This window comes from Mixophyes fleayi, chromosome 4 (assembly GCF_038048845.1).
Source record: "Mixophyes fleayi isolate aMixFle1 chromosome 4, aMixFle1.hap1, whole genome shotgun sequence".
NCBI classification, from domain to species: Eukaryota; Metazoa; Chordata; class Amphibia; order Anura; family Limnodynastidae; genus Mixophyes; species Mixophyes fleayi.
In genome coordinates this window covers 153,499,994-153,518,843 of record NC_134405.1, presented here as the reverse complement: position 1 = coordinate 153,518,843, position 18,850 = coordinate 153,499,994, and the positions used below count along the sequence as shown (strand labels likewise).

The window sequence follows — 18,850 nt, the reverse complement described above, 5'->3', positions numbered from 1 at the left end:
TACCCTCACGTACAAGGCCCTCTACCACTCCACTGCCCCTTATATCTCCAACCTCACCTCCATTCACACTCCCACCCGTTCCCTGCAATCGGCCAATGACTGTTACCCTCTCCTCCATTCTCACGCCAGAATTCAAGATTTCTCCCGGGCTACCCCCCCTCCATTGGAATAACCTCATTCGCTCTATCAGACTGTCTCCTAAATTTGTGTACCTTCAACTGGGCATTTAAAACTCATCTATTCCTCAAAACTTACCAGCCATCCACCTAACCTTCTCCACGATTGTTCTCCTCACATCCCTCTTCCCTGTAAGTGCTCCTCTTGCTCCTGTGCCCCTCCACTGACTCCCTCTTGTGTCTGTGGTCCGTTTACCCTCCCCTTAAGTATGTAAGCTCTTATGAGCAAAGCCTTCTTCCCAACTGCCTCTATACCATTTTTTCCTCCTTCGTCACTGTAGTAGCTATGCTTGAAGTCATTGGGGCTTTGGTTTTACTCATTTACTGTTCTGTTTTACTCTGTATGGTCAACTGTTTGTATTATGTACGGTGCTGTGGAATTCTTGTGGCACCTTATAAATAAAGGCTAATAATAATAATAATAATAAAATAATAATAGTAAAAGGAGCATTGCTGCTCTTTTCTTCTATTGGTAATCTAAAATATTTGCCTCTCTCCTGTTAACCCATGATCTAGTGGCAAAGAAAATCCCCATCCCACTACTAAGAGGACTCTCGCAGTCATCTTTTACACACACAGATGAGCTGGTTATATCTTTCGATGAGTTATAATCTATTATATTGTGCATGTGTTTTTAATTTATTTGTAAATATGCTGCAGTATTATCTTTTCCTGTAAGGCAACTCTTATCTAGAGAAATAAACCATACAATATTCATAACTGGTGTTCCATTATTTGATATTGATGGCACCATAGATGTGTTCAAACCGAATAAGTCCATATCAAGTACATTTTTCTGGCATGTTCATGGGTTAAAATAAGTTGGCACACTATTGGCTAAGTACATCACCAGTTAGATATCCTCTGTATTCTACCTTCACACAGAGGCTAAGACCTGACAATCACAGCAGATAAAGGAGGTTGACACTTCTTATTCTGAGAGGGACAATATAAATGAATGATAATACAATAAAAGAAAATCCAAATTTGATTTTATATTTAAAGTTTTCAGTAAATGTTGCTAGATATACTCATATTTTGATCACTTATTAAAGTCCATATCATCATGATGCCTATTTCTCCTGTTTTGTACATTGGGTACTCTTAAAACTTATATCTAAATAAAACTTTAAATATGTATTTTATCTGAAAATAATATAGCATGCATGTCACTGCCAGTTTGCAAGAGAAGTTTTACTAAAAAGTAATTTGACATTACAAATAGATACAAATACCTATAGAATCATAAATGGTTTCTATTTTAAGCATCTCATTATGTTATAAATAAAATGTAACAATATATAATAAATACCAAAATATATATTTATGGTTTCCATGGAAGTAAGATTTCCATTTTAAGTTCACCATTTTAAAATTACTACTAAAATAACAATGTTATAAGACAAAGTGTGTGATCTGATCCACTTTTTTAAGCAAACAAAATCTATATTTGGTAACTTTTTTTCATCCTAAAGTCTACTTACATTTTAAAAAAAAGTTCAATTACCACAAAGGAACCTTCATATATTCCATAAAAATATATTATGTACTGTACACAGCTAACACACTCTTGCTTTAGAGGTTGCAAGTTTAAGCTTTGGGCAACCAACGTACTTGGAAAAATGAGTTTGTATATTGTAGACAATACAGTCATATGTGATCTTCAACGTCTTATATTTAGAAATGTGGAATAGTTTCAGTGTCCAGACAGCTCTTTCAGTAGGCCAAGTCTCCTCAAAGCATCTTTTCTAGATTCCTCAGAAGAGTCACGTCCGGAAAACTGTACCGTTATTCCCTGAGACCAAAAACCAGTAGGTCTTTGCACAGAAGAAGTTCTTCTGATGTCTTGATGAGCATTTGGCTGCTTTTGCTCATGTGTAACTTGTGGATTATAGCGATGTTTGCTCTTTTGCAGAGACGATGTGGCTTCTCCTTTAATAACAACAGATTTCCCCAAGTGAACAAAGCTACTAGATTCACTCATTAATATGTTGCTAATACTTTCGTGCTCATTTGAAAGCCTCCTATTTGTTTCTGGCAGCAAGAATTTTGGTGAATGCTGACCATTTGAGACAGGAGATTTGCATACACCAGCTGAGGGAATGTCAGCTTGAACTGGGATTTCTTTCACTAAACCGAGTTTGGTCAGAGCTTCATACCTGGTCTGCTCAGACGGCACATCCCGAAATGAAGTCCTCCTACCCAGTGGTTCATGGTGATTTTTTCCATCAATTTCATCAAGTGATGCAGGTCTATGTAAATTGGCCAGTACTTGGGCCTTCCGTTCCTGTACATTGACGGCTGCCTTGGCAATAGTTTTGTTATACTGTTTCCCAACAAGCTTAATATTTATGTTGTTTGGAAAACGGCCGGGTTTGGCATTTGGTGATCCAGGAAATACAAAATGGCCGTCGCCAATAGGTGAGGTTGAAACACTCTTTTTCAGTTCTGATGATTTGTCATCTTTAGATGACAATGCAGACCCATTTCCATTGTCCGATTTCTTCTCCAAAATATTTTGAGCAATAATTACAGGGGTTGGAATAGCACCATGAAGTTTTGTACGTTCTGCTGGTAGTTCAGGAGAAAACTTCCCATTGCTCTTCTGTATCGTCTCTGCTGGAATAGCCACAGGTAAACTTCTAGCAGTTGACTCTGATGTTGCAGTGTCCTTTTGTGTGCGATTCCAATCACTGGTGTTCAGTCCAATACCAGAATCTATATAAAAATGAGTATTGTCAGTTTATTCTTAGCACAACATGAAATTAAATCTAAAAACATTGTTGAAAAAAATTAGACATTTTAATGAAGGAGTGACACATAGGTTAAAGCACAGAACAATGACAATGAAAGACTTGCTGGAGACCCTGGTTCAAATCCTAGTGTTAACACATCACATTGGTAAATCACTGTCAAGACGAGCACACAATAATTTATATGTTCGATTGGAGAAGTAAAAAGTGACTGACCAATCCTATTTTATTTGGAAGGGATAAAATCCTAAAGTACATTTTTAACTAAAACTACATTTTTAATGTGCATGTTTCTCATTATAAGATACTAGATTTAGGAACTAGAACTCGTTGTCATACCTGACGGAGTGACCCCTGCATGATTGTGCTCAGTCTGCACAAGATCAATGATGTCCTCAGTGTCAGAGTGACTATCTTCTGTTGATCTAGGGGAATAATAGCCAATGCTTGAGTTAAGAGAAAGTGACGGTTCCTCTATATCATCTTCAAAAGCATCCAAAGTTTCTTCCAAAAACATGAGGGCATTCTTTTCCTCATTTGTAAGATATTTCAGGTTCTCATCATCCTAATGAAAGAAAATAAACAAAACTAAACAAACTGGTGATAAAAAAAATAGATGCATAAATACAAAACTTCTAGAACTACCCTAAAAAAAAAAAAAGAGCATGGGCAGTGTCTTGAATGAAAGCTTTTAAAAACGCAATAGAAACACAACTGTAAGATACACTCATAAATACAATAGGTGGGTATTGGTACAAGGAATGATCCAATATTTAATGTATGTATGCTCACAGCTAATTACTCAAAGTAATTTACTTACAATTTGTTACACTTTTAAGAAACCATGTAATCCACGTGTTTCACAGGCATGAATATAATCATAGAACAATCTTTTTGCAAATCTTCCAAGGAGCTCTCCACATAAGCTTTTGTATTTCATTAGAGGGGGTCCACATCCTCCCATTTACGGTCACAGGACTTTTTTCAGGCTGCACCCACTTTGTGGAATTCCCTCCCCCGCACAATAAGGCTTTCCTCTAGTCGTCAAATGTTCCCTGAAAACCCACCTCTTCAGACAAGCTTATGATGATATTCGTCAACCAGCATCTTATTCTCCCTAGGTTACCCTATAACCATCCTTTACACAGCTAACACAAGACAACCCTGTGACCAACATTGTTGTGTGATTGGTCAAACAACCCACTCAATACTTTTTACCTTTGCATTGTAGCTGGACCAATGTGCAATATGTGTTTCAAACTCCCATTGTCCCATAGATTGTAACCTTGTGAGCAGGGTTCTCTTACCTCTCTGTCTATGTATTACCCAGTATTGTTTTATTACTGTTTCTTCCCAATTGTAAAGCACTGCGGAATTTGCTAGCGCTAAATAAATAAATGATGGTGATGAAGGGGGTTGGTAACAAGTAGTCTTCCAACAAGCATCACTATTACAGTTTACCTACAATCACTAAATCTGTTGTGTTGAAATCTTGCCCTTCCTATGATGTAGCTCCAGCCTCAGAACATAGGGGTCTATTTATTATTGGCGACTAGTGGTCGGCAGGAAGCACCATTTTGTATAAATGCAGGTTAAGGCAACTTTAAATAAGTGCAAATAGGGATTTGACCGTATATTCATAACAAACCATTAATCGTTGGCGACCTCCCTTAACAAGATGGGTAAGACCTTCAGATATTTCAGATGCAATGTTGATACTTTAAATGCCCCCACTTGTATTAAAGCAAGGAAGACCAATTCTAGTTGGCTAGTTTGACATGTTTTAAAGTATATGAACTGACAATTCCTGCTTTTCTTATGCATGGGAGGGTATGTTAAATGTCAACATAGCATAACATATGAATTCCCTCAAGGAACATCACTTGGTAAAATGTTTCTTATTCCAACCCCAATGGATAACAAATATTTTTCTTTTATACAACCCTACACCCACATACCTATGTTCCTCCTGTATGCACATGGTGTACAGAGGTTTTGCACCCTTTCCTGTGTAAAAAAAGGAATTGGGGATGTAGCAGAGTATATTTTGTGATATACATTGCACTACTGAAAAGTAAATGTGAGCAGAAAAAATGAACTAGAAAGTCATACCTGTCCTGAGGGGGAAGAGATAAATGCAGAGTGTAAAAGTCACTTGGGCAGCACAATGGCCTAGTGGTTAGCACTTCTGCCTCTCAGCGCTGGGGTGTGTGGAATTTGTATGTAACACATTGTAATCGAGTTAAACTGGACCTTCCAACTCCACACAAAACCATTCACATGTCTTTAGTACATTACATTTTTGTTTAGCCTACTGTGTGTTTAAAAGATGGAACTTTCCCTATCCAGCAATGCTGCAGTATGTCCCACCTACTACTTCGTATGTACATTGATAGAGAATGCGGTAGAAGCAGATTTTAAAAATGAAATGATTAAAAAAGTAAGGATTTCCCGGAACAATCAGCAAGCATGATAAAGAATATAGCTTCAGAAAATGGTAATTAATAGTGGACAGGGGACCTTTAAACTGGATAAAACAAGTATTGACATTTTAAAAAGTATTTCCTTCAAATATTATTACTTGAATGTTTTATACTATATGTATACCAAAAGTTGCATCACACACACTCTCTTTTTTTCACAACACATTAATTAAAGTTAACCTCTAGTAAAAAAAAAAAAAAAAAGACACCACCACCAAAAACAACTGTATATTACATGTTAATCCTGGAGCACATGGTAATAAATTAGCAATCCAAGGGCATGGTGAAGGATGTAGGGGGAGTGGTCAGCATGCCCCATCACCCCGTGACAAGTGGAAGAAAACCAGTATTGTGTTGTATAACACAATACTGGTTTATGTATAGAATTTTGTTAATTAGTGGCTAGGGTTTCAAATTCCTTTTAAGGCTTTGTTGTTCTAGGAACAGCATTTTTTTCACGTACACACTTCATCAGGCTGTCACCAGTCATTTACACATGAATTCCATGCACAGGTAAACAGCAATGACATAATAAATGAGTTATTATTCATATCATGAGTAAGCTGCTTACAAAATAGTTTGCAGTAATGAAAACAGGTTCTGAGAATGACAAAAAAAACAAAACAAGTTTATTAGGACAATGTTAACTTTCATTTACAAAACCCAGAATAAAACCTTCTGAGACCCTGGGCAGACCTATATTACCCATCTCCTCCTATGTTACCATGCCCCGTGTGTAGGGTTACCACATTAACCCAAGTACATCATAACAGGAAATACATTTGCTCCATGGCTTTATTACAATTAGTTGAGATGCATGTTGTATGCCGATAGTTCATATTATTCAGGAATACAGCATCTATGTTAACAAATTGCAATAAAGTCATGCAATACGTGTATTTCCTATATGCCTGGATTTTTATGGATGGTTTCGTAACTCTGCCTGTACCTGAATAAACATGGCCATATCATCACCACCATTTATTTATATAGCGCCACTGATTCTGCACCGCTGTACAGAGAACTCATTCACATTCAAAGTTGTTATCATGCTTTATTTTGACAAGGTCCAACGTTATACATGGATATATATGATAATTATCACATTTTTGGCATTACCCTGCGGGAGATCCTGGAGGGGAGGTGAAGTGGCAGGACGTTTTGGCCCTGCGGTGATGAAATGAGTTTGACATCACCTTAACCAGCCTGTCCCTAGTTTCTCACAAAATGTGGAATATAACATACTTTTTATAGCCCTGTTAGTGTTCCTCATCTCACCAGAGTACAAGTGCATTGTCTCATTACATGCACATAAGGAGACTTTGTAGCCATGCTTACATAGGAGACCTTTTCATTCTATGTTAAACATACTTCACTCGAGGCCATCCAGCCAGAGTGAACTAGGTATAATTGGGCCAGATGAACCCGGTATCTTCACACTCAACCCTGCTACACAAAAGCATAATTTTGACGTGGGGGCAGGGCCAAAATGACGCAATTCACAGCGAATCGAGTCATGGTGGTGCTATCTTGCCCATTTCATTAGGGAGTGGGCAGGATGCAGGAGAATAGCGTGCTCTCCCGGGAGCCCTACCCGGAATACGGGAGTCTCTCGGATATTCTGGAAGAGTAATAATAAACCACCACTGAAGACACCTGTAACGTTCCCTGAGGTATATGTGAGAGCTACCTGTTTGCCGATTCACCCAGAATCCTGTGCAAGAGAGAGACCGAGCTATAGTTAGGTGGCTGAAACAAGTTTGCAGACTATTTTTTTTTTTTTTTTTTGCTGGGGGGGGTTAATATTTTTTCATTTTTGTATATTATTTCTACAAAGTATTTATTGTTTGACTGAGAGAAAGGTGAGAAGTAAAAAGGAAAGCGAAACAGAGAGGCCAACCCATAGACGATGGAGAATGGTTACGAACCTGACAAAATATTCATATCTCACACACACATGAAATAATTCTAGCCTGATGAAGTGGTTTGCTACCACGAAACGCGTAAGATAGACATCCTTGTCTAAACCTTTTTGGCACTCATATATTATCTTTGTGGACAGATAACTCACTTACTGGCTGGGAATGAAACTCCCCTCTTAACATTTCAATATTGGATTTTAAACCAGAAGCCCGGGAACAACACTGCTGATGCAGGGGGCTGCAAATACACTCTGCAAGCTGACAGGAGTCCATGAGAACTAACTCTGTATTCAATGTGCAGATGAACGTATAAACGGATATCTCTATTGGAGAGTTGCTTCTGCCGGAGCAGCATTATTCAGCATTGTACACGGAGGAACAAATACAGATCAAAATACTCATTCAGGGTAATTATAGCAGCATGCTTCCAATTTGTTCACACTGACGGCTAAACTACAGATTGGATGATACATCCTAATAACGTCAGGATTCTGGTAAGATTATACCATATTATTACCCGTGGACTGCCTCCATTTCCATACTAGAATATCTGCTACATTGTCTCTATTGCTGTACAACATTGTTTATATTTGCCTGTTGAATTACATCTACACTAGATGGGAGTTTCAGCCTTGGAGTTTGAGGAATCAAAGCATGCTATATTATGATCGTGGAAAGAATTGAAGTCCATATAGCTACCTCTGGAACGTAGTAGTTTTGATTACTATATACTTATGCGAATTGATATACGCAAACTATAAAGTTATATCAACGTGAGCACTGCCACAAGGAGTTAATTTCATTAACAGACATTGTTCATACCACCTCGAGAGGGAACAGATGTAACCATATTTAATTTATATAATCTTTTGTAGGTGCACCTATAGATTTAATATTGGTATTCCCACATAGAAGGTGGTCTGTCAATATATGTTTAACGAGTGCATTTTATATTATATGTTTTTAAATAAATATTTTTTATATCCACATTGCAGTACTAGTTTTTTTGAGGACCGGAGTCTATTGCATTGTTTTGATTTTGGTATATATTTGTATACGGGGACGCAGACCCCGGGCAATAGTTCTCTGGTCCACCTCATAATCATACGCCAAAAAACACTTTGTTGATTTGTGATTTTTTTTTACATATCCAAGAGACAGGTGAAAGATTGTAATTGGGGTCCAAACAATATAAACTCTCCTAGAACCATAAATAGGACGCAAACAGACCATTTGACCATGAATATGTTAAATCGATAAACCTATCCAGCACTGAACATAGTTCTGCTATCCATTTAAGTGCATCTATCACCTACATGCAGGAAAGGAACTCTTCTTTACTTTATTGAGATCATTCATTAGAAATTGATAGTCTGCATTCTCAAGAATCTTAGTGCCGCCCACAAAATGGCTGCCTCAACTGTGTATATATGCGACAAGTGCACAATCAGTGATAGAAGGAAAGCAAGACAGTTTGTGCCTTAGAATGACCCATCTTTTATACATTGTCTACAACAGTCAAAGACACTGCAATGTGAAAAATAATCCTCTAGATCATTTTTCAAAAGTATATTATACTGAAGCACATGGATCTCCATGACCAAAAGCATAAATCTGATGCAACCCATACCAACCAATTTGATTTTGTAAAATTTCTAGGACAGTTTAAAAAGTGAATCAAACATCTGATAAGTTTCTAATGGGCATTTGTTATACTTACCTGTGCACCAGTTTTCATAAATGCCGTTTTGAAAAACCATGCAAACACTGCCCCATTTTTTAAACAAACTAGACAATGTAAGTCTAATACTTTATTTTACATACACCACACAAGCAGTAGGATATCACCCATGCTAATAAACACAAGGCATGAGAGAGATATAAGGTGCCCATGCTATGTATTATGTATATGCTTACTTGCCATACAATCTGTTTGTTTTGAACCATTTGACAGCATGTCAATTTTATTAACTAAAAATATATAAAAACAAAATTCAATTAATAAATAGGGTCCCACTTTCAAGTGAATTTATATTTTGCATTACATTTTATATTTACAGGCATCACTATATAATTGTGCTCACTCATACGCAATTGTATGTAATGTTTTCATTAGGGCGATAGATATATATATATATATATATATATATATATATATATATATATATATATATATATATATATATATATATATATATATATATATATATATATATTCAAATGGATTTTTTGGGGGCAGCTGCATGTTATTTTTTTTTGCTGTGCAGCTATATATATCTATTGTTGTATATATGTACATATAACAATATATATATATATATATAAAAGATATAGTAGAGAAAGAAAAGACAATGTAAATTGAGGCACTCCGTGGATGCTCATTAAGATTTAACTTTTATTAGATTGATTAAAATGGACAAGAATTGAGCGAAATAATTAAAAGGGTGGATAAAAATTGTGAATGGTGATTAAAATGCAAAACGATTTTGAAAGTCACACCTAGATCCTCTTATATATGCAAAATAACAGGCTTAAATGGCACTAGATTGCAGCTATGTAACACTTAGTATTGTATGTAGAATAGACAGATTAGCTAATCATTCTGTTATCTAAGCACTAATGAACATAGCGGGTTAGTAAGATTAATCTAACAAAAGTCTCAACCAGAATTAGGCTTCAGATAGGCTTACAATAGCATCAAAAACAGAGTTCTCCTATGGAACTTATAAGAGGTACTATTATAACCTTAAGAGTCTGATATAGACTCACTGCAAGGGTCCCTCTCATTCGTTATTCGTAGCGCTAAACTCTGATAGGTTTTGATAAAGGCATAGGAGAATGATAATGCTAGGTACAGGAATCGCGGGGTTTTGTGAAATTTCCCTACCTAAAGTAAACTGGGAGGCGATCCTTAAGGTACATAGCATAGAGGATGGTGAGACAAAAACGCCGACGCGCGTTTCACTCAGTGGCTTTTTCAGTGTTTTTTTTCTGCCTTGCATTGGGATGTATGTACCGTATGTACTTTGCCATACAATGTGCGTCATTTACTTTTTCACTGCCGCACTATCCATGCTACATGTATATTTGCCACACCACACATGCTGTGTCTTTACCATTTCACGGTACTGTGTGCTCTGTGTTAAGTACTGCTTACTCAATATATCCTTTATTGTTTAACCAGAAAAAGTATTTTCTTTATTCCATAATACACTGTACAGTGTACGTATGCATCCTTTGAAAATGGATGTTTGGGTTGAAAACCAAACATACTGAAGCCACTCCTTTTTAGCCCCCAGACCTTGAGTACTTCACAGCTTTGTCCTCCATAATGATCAGCAATGGCGTTACCTAGACATGTATCAATGGAGTGTGAAAAAATAGTAGTGCAATCCCATTTAATACAATAGAACAAGGAAATTTACAACTCTACTTTTTACTAACTGGGGGCATAAATATCTTATTTAAATAGTTCTACTTAAAATTATGTTATGTAGAACAATAGTAGTAGAATTGATTATATTACAATTTTAAAACTACTACAGCAATTTGGATAAAAATTAACTACAAGCTGGTTTTGTTATTAGACAGAGCTATACAGCATATAGAGGAGGACAGAAGTAAAGATGCCATACATGGGTGTGTTCAGATCTGAAAGCCCAAGCTGAACGTTAGCATCCAACAGGGCAGCATTAGCACTGCAAAACAATGACCATATGCATAGTAACATGCGGGTATCAAGAGGCTGCTTTTACCGTCCATCCAAACCAATTTTTGACAGACCCCATTCATATGTAAATTGGGGTTGATGGTCTTTATGGATCTATACATGCCAATTCTTGCAGCCAATGATCAAAATCTTAGCGTCTATAAGTAACTACTTGTATGTGTCCTAAATGGTACCTTAATATTATTCTCCTTAAACGTAAAAAGGAAATAATTCTGGTGTACACAGACCAAATTATTTTCCCCACAAAGCACAACCTTATTTGAAATATATTTAGTTCTAGCAAGTTAAATGTATATTTGTGAATATTTATCATATTTCTTTAACATAAAAGGAACCTTTATGTTTGCTTGTTAAAAAAAAAAAAAAAAAAAAAAAAAAAAGGAATGTCCTACATTATGTAGCAGAGCTGATGTTTATCACACATGATCAGGCAATCTGTAGGAGAAGGGTTCTTAAGTACTTTCACCAGTTATGACCTTTACACTGAATATTTATCATCATTGTAATTATCAACCTAGAATTCACTGTGTGCACTAAGATTCTGAAGATTAGATACCTACATCCGAAGGAAACTCTTTGACACATAATTGCCTTAAGTATGAGCCCATAGTCTGTGGTAGAGGAGGTTTAGTGCAGGGATACGGTTTAGGTCCCATATTGATGAATGAGAAATTATAGCAATTCTAAGGAGGTTTGAAGGAACACATTGAAGAAAAGGCTGAGGGTACATAACAAGGTCTGGTGACAGCCCAAAATGCATTTAAAAAAATTAATAAAGTTGATCTGTTAATTGGGCACTTTTAAACGTTGGTACATTTGCTCTGGTAGTGAAGCAGACTGACCTGTTTTTACTTCCCAACGGTCTTACTGAGACTTTCACATCTGCACACTGCATCACATATAAAAGCCATTTATGAATTAGCCACTATACCAATGGGCAAAATATATTATTACACATTGCACTTATGCTTATACCAGACTTAAGAAAAAACAGTAGCACTTACCAAGTTAGAACTTCTAGACCTGGAACGCCGACTACCTTGACTATCAAAGCTGCTGCTTCTCTCAAAGTCACTGCGGTTATGGAAATCAGATTCCATACTTGAAGAGCTGAGCTTCATTAGGTTGCTGGGCATTCTCTCAAAAAGACACTTCTTTTTAAACAAATTGTGTTTCTTCACCATGGACCATGCCCTACTGCTGTAAAAAAAGAGAAAAGATATAAACATTATGACCATGCGTACGGAACTGCTATTGTACAATTGTTACCATTTGCAAGAAAAAGTACAGGCCTAGCTAACCTGTGGCTCTCCAGGTGTTGTGACACTACAAGCCCCAGCATGCTCTGCCAGCCGATAGCTGAGACTTGTAGTTTCACAACACCAGGAGAGCCATAGGCGGGCCAGGACTGAAAAAGTAGAACAGTATTCAGAAATATTTCGTTGTTCGCAAAGCGGGGGAGTCAATGTTGTGCCTGGCACACAAATATGATGTATTTTGCAATGGGCTAAAGGAACATCCAAATCATAGGCAGATCAATGAGCTAAAAAGGAAGCTGAAAATCTTGGGAGACATTCACTTTGTAAAGGGGATGCAGAACTTTCATGTGTAAACAGGTAGAATATTTTGGTTTGAGGGTACTAGAAAGTGGTCAGAATTCAATGGGAAGCCTTTTGCATATCCAAGTGCAGCCAATAAGCTTCATTACTTGTGCATGCCAAACAAACATGCAGTCCAGAGACAGAAAGTACGTGACCCATTTATGAGACAATCTTTAGTAATAAAATGATCAAAAGGTGCAGTTAATACAATCATACTTCGGTATGTTTTAAGAAGGGTTCAGACATAGGCAGGCACAAGAGGACGTGGGTTCTCCATAGTCAGTCTCACATGACAAAAACCACCTGGTAATCTACTTTGTTGCTGTCTGCATTTGCACTGTGTATAAGCAGATGAGAACTGCAATTATCCACGCAACAGCTGCCATTACCCGTCACATTAAACATACATCACGTTAGAGACAAAGGGCCTCCAGCCTGACATATAAGTTCTGCAGGAGTATGGAGAAGGCTTAGGAGATGAAGACCAAAATATATTATTTTCATACAATCCCCTCCTGCGTATAATTCAGGCTGAGTGGAGCTTATAGTCACAGACCAAACCTCTACATGCACTATAAACAGAGACATGTGTAGGCTGTAAAAATGTATAAACAGTGAAAAGATAAGAGCATCATAACAAAACATGAAATAAAAGCTATGCATATTTACATTTCAATTTCAAAGTTTATCTTTGTATTATATTTTAACATATTTTCAATTATTTTATTGGTAGGTTTCCTTTACTTTAACGTAGTACTTAATATCATGAAGAAAGCCTGCAACCAGTTTCACATTACAATCAGTAATAGATGATACACCCTGTAACCTGATGGGTTTAAAGACTTAACACAGAAAGCATTAATTGTCTGACACATTAAAGGACATATAATGGAGTTGCCAATAAAAACAAATCATTGTTTATATTGAATATCCACAACTGATTCAGGTTTTATAACATAAATAAAAGATTAATAGGCAGGTGTGTTTGTTGGTATAACAAGATTCATTTAACATGAGCAATGAATGGGAACTTAATCACTCATATTGTCAACAACATACAAAGGCTCAGAGATTGATGCTACAAAATAGACAATGATTTACATGTTCATCTCTGTGTTTAGAAAGCGTTCTCATTTTTCACGCTCGTTACCAATACTACGGTACCCTCACTTTGCAAGAAAATAGAAGAGGTATTCACATCAACTGCAATGACCAAAACAGAGATAGACGCGGGAATCAGTTTATTAAAACACTCGTTTTCATTGCACTTGTAACACACTAGTACAAGTCTGTCAGTATATTAACCAGTATTCATTTACTATAATGATGCTCCATGTACAATACCACACTTGGCTGAGGTATAGCTGGTACATAAACAATGTGAATGATGCAAAATCTCATTTATATATGGCATGGAGAGAAGTTCTGCAGATACACATAATACACCAAAAAGCAAGAGGATCAGGAGGAACATACATGGACAATAGGGTAATAAACTAAAGTGACAAAGTTTGCTTATAATGCTCTTGACATAATACTATGTAATGCAAAGTAATGACATCAGGTGCCCTTGCTAATAAAAAGTATCACATCCGTTATGAATGTTCTGATCCGTTATGAATGTTCTGCTTGTTACCTGTGCTAATGCCTTGTGTAATATTTTACCTATTCCAAGCATTTGATGATACATTGCAGATGTCCATGGCTCCAATCAGTGCACACTTAAATTCCACATGCCAAGAGATATAAGGGAACCTTCTCAACATTTCTTATGGCTAAAGTATGACACACAGGAACATGCTCTGACACATGACCAAAAGGCTTTTTGTGCAGAACAAAATTTTGGTACAGGAGATGGACTGGACACAATTTAGTGCTATGTAGATTTTTTTTTTTTTTAAATATATCCCTGGATATTTTTTCTATATTGCCCAGCTGCACAAGGTCATACTTTTCTACACGACTGCAGAAATTCCAAGTAAATGTTGTTAACATGAAAGATGTGAATGTTTCCAATTATTTCAGTTTATTCAGTTTTCTTGTACACAGGGAGCCTATCTATGGTCACATGAGGTCTGCAAGAGAATCCTATACACTACAATGCTTTATAAAAGCAGGTTAGTGCCAATCAGACAATTTGAAGTTCCTGGGAATGTGTTGTATTAGGGTGAAGTGTAATTAAAAGAAGAATTTTCTGGGCCCTGTCTGTGCAAGTCTTATCCAGACAAGTGAGGAGGAGAACATGGAGGAGTTAAAGAAATTGGAACCCAAAAAGGAGGGCAAGACTATCAAATGTTAAAACTGTCAAACTATATATAAATAAGTGTTAAGATAAGAGACCATTCCAAAAGAGAAGGGCTGTGGCAAACTATATATGAAAGTGTCTGCTCACGGAGAGTATGCAGCAACTAATGAAAACTGGAACATATTCTATTCCATGAAACCCAATTAGCTTATAGTGTGGGATAAAAATCAATCCACACAATGCCTGAAAAAGGGATGCTTTAAAGTATAAAAAAGTCAAAGAGGTTTGCACCTATTCTGCATTCCTGTTGTACTGCCCTGGTTGCCCATAAACATGGCTAGCACAAATGCAAGAGTAAACCTCAATGAAAGTGTGGTGAACATTGACAGGAGCTTCAGTGACTTGCTAATGTTTCATGGCCTGTGGACCTACATGCATTAAATCCCATTAATAGACAAATTTGCTAACACCCAAGTGGGAAGTTACATGGTAACCAAAACACAAAAAAAACACATACAACAGTCAATCATGGAGAGATCTATTCCACCCATATCAATACTACAACAAGAGTGGCAACTCCCTCATAAATGCAAAGAGCTGAATTGTATTCCTTGAGCAAACATACAGGCATGAATGTGATGTGTGGTGGTGTGCCCTGTGTGGTGTGGAAGGCAGAAATGTAATGCTACAGGGGAACGGACGGTGTCAGTAACATGTCAGTCCCGCATTATACTATGTACATACATCTCATGGCCACAAGTCCTTGTCAAAGACTCACAGTCTGGTTCTGCTGTCGCTTGTTTAGATAAGAGAATTAAGACCAAAAAAGTGTTTGTCTGTGATTCATAATATAAAACAGTCAATGGTTTAATATTGTTAAACGTATTCCATAAGTGTGCAAAGTTTATTTATGTTTTATCGAGTCTGGTAATAAGTAGTATGTATAATTGCAGTCAGCTCTCTGAAGTACCACCAAAATGTGTGTGAGTGTGAGAGAGAATACAGGGCCTTCCTACCTCACTGTCTGTCTGTATTACTCAGTATTGTCTTATTACTGTGTTTGTTCCCAATTGGAAAGCAGTATGGCGCTGTATAAATAAACAATGAAAGTATATATACAAACATATACTATATATATATATATATATACTATATATATATATATATATATATATATATATATATATATATATATATATATATATATATATATATATACACACACATATATATATACACACATATATATATACACACATATATATATACACACATATATATATACACACACATATATATATACACACACATATATATATACACACATATATATACACACATATATATACACACATATATATATATACACATTATATATATACACATTATATATATACACATTATATATATACACATTATATATATACACATTATATATATACACATTATATATATACACATATATATATATATATTAGAGATGGTCACTGACCCCCGTGTTTTGGTTTTGGATTCGGTTTTGGATCTGGATTACCGTCGTGTTTTGGTTTTGGTTTTGCAAAACCTCCATTGCGTGTTTTGGTTTTGGTTTTGGTTTTGTTTGGTTTTGTTTTGCTATTTTTTGGGAAAATCCATGTTTTTGGGCCTAAATTAACCCAATTTAGTGCTCCAACTGTTTTAGAGACAAGTAATCTAATTGTTGAGGTAATAAATCATCCCAAAAAACAGTTTAATTCTTCGTTGGTAGGCCTATTCTACACACAAAACAGATTGTCTTCCTCTCCATCTATGCATATTGGCAATGCAGCCATCGTCTTTGAATGTATATTACACCCTACACTTATAGTTAAATATGTAAAGAAATGGAAAAAGCCAGTTTGGTTTCTGTCTCTCAAGGCCCCCCTCCACTTGTATAAAATACCAAAAAATTCAGCCATTATAGACTGTACAATATTAATTGACATGGAGAAAGCCAGTTTGGTTTCTGTCTCTCTAGGCCCCCCTCCACTTGTATAAAATACTAAAAAATTCAGCCATTATAGACTGTACAATATTAATTGACATGGAGAAAGCCAGTTTGGTTTCTGTCTCTCTAGGCCCCCCTCCACTTGTATAAAATACTAAAAAATTCAGCCATTATAGACTGTACAATATTAATTGACATGGAGAAAGCCAGTTTGGTTTCTGTCTCTCTAGGCCCCCCTCCACTTGTATAAAATACTAAAAAATTCAGCCATTATAGACTGTACAATATTAATTGACATGGAGAAAGCCAGTTTGGTTTCTGTCTCTCTAGGCCCCCCTCCACTTGTATAAAATACTAATAAATTCAGCCGTTATATACTGTACAATATAAATTGAAATGGACAAAGGCAGTTTGGTATCTGTCTGCATCAGATCCTCTCTCCACTAGGAGTAAAATAGAAAACTATTCAGCCGTTATATAATCTAGAATATAAATAGAAATTGAGAAAGGCAATTTGGTATCTGTCTGCATCATAATCATCAACATCATCATTAGCGCCCTCGTCGCCTACACAAATCTCCCCCTCATCCTCTTCTAATTCCAAAGTGGCATCCTCAATTTGGGTATCACCGGCTACACTCGGGCTATTAAGGCACACATCAGCAGAATGCTCACGATTAGACATCCCACTGTTGGATGGACTCTCCACAGGGATTGTTGTCATTTGTGAATCAGAGCAAATATTCTCCTGTAATGCCTCACTGGTATCTTGCAGCTCGGCTTTGACGCGTAACAGTAGTTGTGCACCAATTGTAGGCTGGGTAACTTTTTGGGATCTGCCACTAATAGCCAAAGGTGAAGGCCTCATTCTCTCTTTGCCACTGCGTGTGTAGAATGGCATGCTTGCTTGCAATTTTTTTTTTATCGTCACTTAACTTTTGCTCAGTTACACTTCGTTTTCGCTTCAATACAGTAAATTTTTTTTTGGTTTTTGTTTTTTGCACTAATTTGAAAACACTCTGTTGTTTGACATCGCCTTGGCCAGATGACGTACTGGGAACACTAACATCAGGACTGGTGACAGAACCTGGTTGCTCATTTAGATCATATGTGGACTGCTTTGAATCCATTGCGTAGATACTGCTGACAGATATGACTTTTGACAGCCAGAAATATTAATGCACAATTAGGGAGGACACCCCAAAAACACTGAGGAGTGCTAAAATTTATTGAGTAGATACTGCTGACAGATATGACTTTTGACAGCCAGAAATATTAATGCACAATTAGAGAGGACACCCCAAAAACACTGAGGAGTGCTAACATTTATTGAGTAGATACTGCTGACAGATATGACTTTTGACAGCCAGAAATATTAATGCACAATTAGAGAGGACACCCCAAAAACACTGAGGAGTGCTTAAAATTATTGAGTAGATACTGCTGACAGATATGACTTTTGACAGCCAGAAATATTAATGCACAATTAGAGAGGACACCCCAAAAACACTGAGGAGTGCTAACATTTATTGAGTAGATACTGCTGACAGATATGACTTTTGACAGCCAGAAATATTAATGCACAATTAGGGAGGACACCCCAAAAACACAGAGGAGTGCTAAAATTTATTGAGTAGATACTGCTGACAGATATGACTTTTGACAGCCAGAAATATTAATGCACAATTAGAGAGGACACCCCAAAAACACTGAGGAGTGCTAACATTTATTGAGTAGATACTGCTGACAGATATGACTTTTGACAGCCAGAAATATTAATGCACAATTAGAGAGGACACCCCAAAAACACTGAGGAGTGCTTAAAATTATTGAGTAGATACTGCTGACAGATATGACTTTTGACAGCCAGAAATATTAATGCACAATTAGAGAGGACACCCCAAAAACACTGAGGAGTGCTAACATTTATTGAGTAGATACTGCTGACAGATATGACTTTTGACAGCCAGAAAT

The 18,850-nt window shown here is 36.6% G+C and overlaps 1 protein-coding gene across 2 annotated transcripts in view; it reads right to left on the bottom strand.

Moving 5' to 3' along the window:
• Positions 1-1,440: 1,440 nt before the first annotated feature.
• Positions 1,441-18,850, bottom strand: part of PROSER2 (proline and serine rich 2) — a 25,861-nt gene continuing 8,451 nt past the window's right edge. Inside the window, exons 2-4 of one of the 2 annotated variants that reach the window (XM_075205267.1) lie at positions 12,069-12,264; positions 3,269-3,494; positions 1,441-2,894 (exon numbers count right to left, since the gene is read on the bottom strand). In XM_075205267.1, the coding sequence (XP_075061368.1) occupies positions 1,873-2,894; positions 3,269-3,494; positions 12,069-12,248 (1,428 nt within the window). In that variant the 5' untranslated portion in view covers positions 12,249-12,264 and the 3' untranslated portion in view covers positions 1,441-1,872. The remainder of the gene's footprint in view (positions 2,895-3,268; positions 3,495-12,068; positions 12,265-18,850) is intronic. The other variant, XM_075205268.1, reaches the window with a different exon arrangement.